At 37.3% G+C, this 6,000-nt stretch overlaps 1 protein-coding gene across 1 annotated transcript; it reads right to left on the bottom strand.

Annotated features, from left to right (window-relative positions):
* Nucleotides 1-2,198: 2,198 nt before the first annotated feature.
* Nucleotides 2,199-5,696, bottom strand: LOC124844566 (probably inactive leucine-rich repeat receptor-like protein kinase IMK2). Its single transcript, XM_088102616.1, has 2 exons — nucleotides 3,312-5,696; nucleotides 2,199-2,974 (listed from the first exon to the last, which is right to left on the bottom strand). The coding sequence occupies exons 1-2, from the start codon at nucleotides 5,260-5,262 to the stop codon at nucleotides 2,367-2,369; spliced, it is 2,559 nt and encodes an 852-aa protein (XP_087958742.1). The 5' UTR covers nucleotides 5,263-5,696; the 3' UTR covers nucleotides 2,199-2,366.
* Nucleotides 5,697-6,000: the final 304 nt, after the last annotated feature.

Raw genomic sequence — 6,000 nt, forward strand, 5'->3', positions numbered from 1 at the left:
TTTACATTTAGTTTAACTTTAACTTTTGATAGTTTAGGTTTTGGATTGTTTTTTAGTACTTTGTTAACTTGAAACGAGTTTATATATTATATTATAATGTTCTAGGATAATTTTCTGCTTTTCAGGTGTTGTTTTATTGCAAAAATAAATCAATTTTAAAAAAATACCCACTAGACGTCTATTAATGCCACATCAGACGTTTATAAACGTCTGTCAGTGTATACAGAGACGTCCAATGAATTATAGAGGCCAAACACGTTCCAAGGTCTTAGACATCCGACCTGTACAGTCAGACGTCCCATCAACGTCACCCATATAGACGTCGGGTAGGGGTCGGACGTAAAAAGAACAAAATAACAGACGTCTAAAGTGATTTCTACACTAGTGATATAGAGATAAAAAAAACTCTTCATCATACCCCTCTTGGTCATGACAAACATTGTCTATGGCACTTTTCCTCCTAAGTGACATTATAGCCTCGGACACCTCGCTCTCAAATACATAAATATTATTCAATCAAGAGTTAAGTATTCTTGACCACCTAAATTTTGAAAAATGTTTTCTCTTCAAGGGATCTACCCACTCGTACCCCCTTTGAGATAGTTTGTTCTTGACATGTTCCTTAGGAGGATCCTCCCTATTCCCAGTTATATCACCTTCATTATCAACCCCAAAGCTTTTGACGAGATGCATTAGAAGACATTGAGGTTTGGGTACTATCACTATTTGTCCCCCTCTAGAACCGATGTTTGACCCGCTATGATACCTTTGGGTAATATTTTCTTGAAGTTCTAAAGTTTTCTCACAAAATATCAATAGCAGAGTAATTTCTCATAAATTTGGTGTTCAATTTGGGAAAATATGGCCCATATTTATAGCAAAATTATGCAACCTTTCACCTTCACACCCCTTTTCCTCAACCATTATATCTTTCCAAAATTCAAAGGCTAAGGGCGCGACTCTTCACCTTCTCAACATCACATCGTTTCTTGTGCAACCTGTCAACCCTATGTCTTTCACATTGAATCATATCTGGCATTTCATCATTACATTATTTTCGTTGTTACACTTCTCAAGGCTAGGATACTAGTATATCTATAGGACAGATCGAAAGATACAAATTTTGTTTACACAAGAAGGACAACTACATAGTAGCAACATGAAGATTCAATTATGGACATATTAAGTCTATGGGGCTAGTGTGTCATATAGGTCCAAAGACACAGCGTCGAGCTTAGGGTCTACTTCCACATTCATTACTTACCTCATTTATTACTCGTAGATGCACTTTACTTACTTTAGCGTTATAATATCTTCTATATACACAACCCATACTCAACTCAAAGAGGATGAGTATTCTTAAAGAGGCTGAGAGGCTGAATACCTCTAAAGTTAAAGGCTTGAAGCATTTGGAGTGTTTTTTGAGTCTCTACAAAATATACATTCAGCTATGTAAAAAGAAAAAAGCATACTCAAATTTTATTTATTTCATTAAAGATATAATTGATATTTGAAAGAGTACGGGATGTGACAATAAAACATGTTGAAGCAAAAATAGTTGTCTAGAGTCACAACAAATAAAAGCTTATGTAAATTAACATCTTTAATTGTAATTTTAGTCTTCTAATTTCTCACATATAATTTTAGTTGTCTACTTTTTATCATAACTTTCATCTCTCAATTAGCAAACAATATGTTTTTGTCCAATGTTTAATTCAAAGTTTCTTTTTTATTGGTTTAATTAACATTTACATTTAAACTATTCGTTAAGATACTATTAAAAAAATTTAATTAATTAAAATATAAGTAAATAAATAAAAAATATACTTAATTATGTATAAAAGTTATGAATTTTCAAAGATCTGATATCAAAATGGTTCATCATAAATTAATATGTATATAAAAAGAAATTATAACTAATTATGGTCTAATAATTTATATTTATTAATTTTAAAATAATGACTACTTTTGAAACATATGCTGTAATTTTTTATTTTAATCTAAATTTAAGTATGTGTCTCTTCTACAAGGTGCATTCCTTAAAGAGCATGAGACTAACATGTTTTTATTCTACTTGTCATGAAATGGATACGCAATGGTTTTTAACTGTCATAGATATAAACTTTCCCTATCCCTTTTTCATCCTTGCGAATGAGAAATGCGAGGTAAAGAAGATGCATTGAAGAAAAAGAATCAAGTAAAATCAAAATCATAATCGTTTCATTTAATGAAATAATTGTCATATAGATATTCAAAACATACATTATTGCTCCAAGTTAAAAAGAATACTTAGTGTAAAACAATTCTCACTCTATATACACATAAACTCAATGAACAAATAAATAAAGAATAAAACGTGTAATCCTTTACTCAGTTGTTTGAACCTTGGTAGCTCCATCATCCCCTGCAGCCAAGTCTGGTTTGATCTCCTCCAGTTGCTGCAGAACTAGGTGTACTTCAGGCCTAGCAGCAGGAGATGGATCAACACAATGCAGTGCTAATTTCAATGTGTTCAGCAGTTCATCCCCTATGGCTGGTGCATCCCTCATGAGTTCCAAATCAAACACTTCATTAGTCCACTCTTCCTTCACTATGGAGGCAACCCATTGGGGCAAGTCCATGCCATTGGTTGGCTCCCCAGGTGGCTTTCCAGTTAGGAGTTCCAACATGATAACACCAAGACTGTACACATCAGTCTTTGTGTTAGGCTTCTTGGTCTTTGAAAGCTCTGGTGCGTTGTAGCCAAGGCTTCCTGCAGTGGCAATGATGTTGGTGTTGGCAGAAGTTGTCATCAGCCTTGAGAGACCAAAATCTGTTATGTGGGCTTCTGTTTGCTCATCCAATAGTATATTGCTTGATGTGAGGTTCCCATGAACAATGTTCTCTTGGCTATGGAGGTAGCTCAAGCCCCTAGTCACTCCAATCATTATCTTCATCCTTGTTGGCCATTCAATAACAATTTCAGGCCCACGAGCTGCATTTGTTAGAATCAGATAAATCATAACACAATCAGTATCAGAAGCAATGACACAACACTATATAATCACTCTTTAGTACTTACAATGCCGGAATAGTTCATTTATTAATTTCAGAAGCAATGCCACAACATATTCTCTAATTACTGTCAAGTACTCACCATGAAGAATTCATGCATATCTTAAATATATCATATCAGCATCAGAAGAAATGACACAACATTACAGGATTTAAAAACTCTACTGAAACGAAATTCTAATTACAGTTGTAAAGTTTAGATATGTCAAATACCAGTATCAGAAGCAAAGGCAGAGTCAGTTTAAAGATACACTTACCATGAAGGAATGATGCTAGACTTCCTTTTGTCATGTAATCAAAGACAAGAAGCTTCTCTCCTTTTGGTCCTAAATAGTAGGCTCTAAGTGCTAAGAGATTTGGGTGTCTGATTTTGCCAAGTGCAGCAACCTCAGTTTCAAACTCCTTCTGCCCTTTAGTAGTTTTTTCCCTCAACCTCTTCACAGCAACTTGGTTACCATCTTCCAGTGTTGCTTTGTATGCTGTTCCATATGCACTTTTTCCCATTATCTCCGCAGTTGCACACAAAAGATCATCAGCAGTAAACACAAAAGGCCCATCAAAGTGAACTAGTTTCCCACCAGCTTCACCTCCTGCTTCAACCTCACCACCAGCTGAAGCACCTTTCTCAAGACTCCTAGCAGATGCTGCAGCCTTAGCAGCTTTGCCACTCTTTCTGCTTGAAGCAGTTCTTCGCCTGATCAAACAACACAACAAAAAGCAGCACAGTAATAACAGAATCAACAGAAGAACACCTGCTACTATGAGGATTATGTCCTTGGTGCTTAGTTTTCGGTGGTGAGGCTTAGAAAGAGATTGTGGTGATTGAGCTGGAAGATTATGAGGAGGGGGTGAAGAGCATGGTTTTGAACTGATATACCCACATAGCTCAAGATTCCCTACAAAAGAGCTAGCATTGAATCTTTTGGAAAGTAGAGATGGGACAGGACCAGATAGGTTGTTGTAAGAGACGTTGAATGAACTGAGATGCGCAAGTTTAGTAAAGGAATCTGGGATTCCTCCAACTAATTTGTTCTCAGAGAAATCAATTTGGCTAATGCTTGAGATGTTCCCTATTGTTGGTGGGATTTCGCCATCAAGCTTATTGTTCTTCAGGTTAAGCACAGAAAGGTTGTGCAACCTGTCCAAAGAATCGGGAATATGGTTTGCAATTTGATTGCTATTTAGGTTCAATGAAACTAGAGAAGAGAGATTAGAGAAGCTAGCAGGAATGCTGCCATTGATGGCATTGTTTGAAAGATCAAGAATTTGAAGCCTAGAAAGTGCTCCTAGTTCACTTGGAATAGGCCCTACAATCAGGTTATGACTCAAAGAAACATTTTCAAGTAAAGCTAGCTTGCCTAGAGAAACTGGGATGATTCCAGAAATGAGATTGTGATCAAGGGTCAAAACCTGAAGCTGGGAAGCTTTCTTCTTTCCAGCTCCACCCCAAGAATCTGGGATAGAGCCAGAGAGGTTGTTGTGTTGAAGGGCAAGAATGGTTAGAGAAGGAGACATGGTTAAACTGCTAGGAATGGATCCAGAAAGTGAGTTGAAGCTCAAATTGATCCGAAGCATCCTAGTAGATCTCGCTAAACTGGGAGGGATTTTACCACTGAGGGAATTGTTGCTAATATCAAGAGACTGAAGCATTGGACAATTGCCAAGGGAAGGAGGGATAGAACCTGAAAGCTTGTTATTGAAGAGATAAACCCCTCTAAGGTTGGGAAGGAGGCCAAGTGACAAAGGAACTGGACCAGCAAGAACATTGTCATGAAGACTGAGCTTCCTAAGAGACTGAAGTTGGCCAATTTTCTCAGAGATCCTGCCACCTAACCCTCTCCAAGGAAGCTGAATTGCAATAACCTCACCATTCACACACTTGATTCCTGCCCACCCAGAACAAGCACCTAGACCACTGTCATTCCAGCTCTTGAGAACCCCTTTGAAGTCAATTAGCTCATTCTTAATAGCCCTCAGGGCTTGAAAATCAGCCTGAGTAACAACCACCCCATCCCACAACTGCCCTGAAACAGGCTGAATGACAGAAGCCAAAGCTTGCAAAAGAAACACAAAAGAAGCTAAGCAAATAAAACCACCACCCCCAACACCTTTGTGGTTCCTCCTCCTATGACCATATGAAGCAAAAGAGAGGTTAACCTGAAAAGGGTCTGTGAAGAAATCTTTGGCATGACAACTGTTGTGTCCCATGAAAGTGGTAAGTGGGAACTTAGAACAAACAATGGCTAAGCAAAGAAAGTAAGACAGACACAAACAGGTTCCACTTTCACTCTCTCTTTAGGCTCACACCTCTCAGACAGACTCAGCTCAGATAACAGTAGTAGTGGTATAATACTAGTACAATGAAGAACAACGAGGAAGATCTAAATACTAACACAAGAAAGCGGAGAGTAAAAAGAGAGGGACTACAGTTCTGAAAAAGGCATGTGAGTGAAGAAAGGTGCTGGTGGGGTTTAAGGATGAAGAGAGATAAATGAAATGAGGTGGTGGTCATGAGTAGAATGAGTCAAAGGTTGCAATTTTCTTAATCCTAACGGCTAGTTTTACTTCATTGTCTAAATTATCATAACTGCTGCTGCATAACGGGTTGGGTTGGGACATTAGAAGACCAAGCAGAGATGAGATGTGATATGGGGTTTCCTTCTCCAACGGCTACATTGCATTGGATTTGGTTTTGGATGCATTACATTTTCTAAGGGTCCCATTCTTTTCCTCGTTCTACTCCTCAGTGTGACTCCTCATCATCAACATTATTATATTCTCAGAAAATATGTCACAAAAGACAAAAACTTTAATTACCTAAACTACCCTTCCATGAGTGAGTGTTGTAAACCCCACAACCCACAAGCTGCAGTTAACAAAAAATAAAATAAAAAACTAAAAAAAATGTTTAAAATGATAAATTTTAGATATTTTAAAAATCATTTA

The sequence above is a fragment of the Vigna umbellata genome, chromosome 11 (assembly GCF_029865625.1).
Source record: "Vigna umbellata cultivar VRB3 chromosome 11, Vumbellata_1.0, whole genome shotgun sequence".
Taxonomy (NCBI): domain Eukaryota; kingdom Viridiplantae; phylum Streptophyta; class Magnoliopsida; order Fabales; family Fabaceae; genus Vigna; species Vigna umbellata.

Coding starts and splice junctions, on each gene's coding strand:
- LOC124844566 (XM_088102616.1), bottom strand. CDS start 5,262: ATGGGACACAACAGTTGTCATGCCAAAGATTTCTTCACAGACCCTTTT. Junction 2,975..3,311: donor TCTAGCATCATTCCTTCATG/GTAAGTGTATCT, acceptor TAACAAATGCAG/CTCGTGGGCCTGAAATTGTT.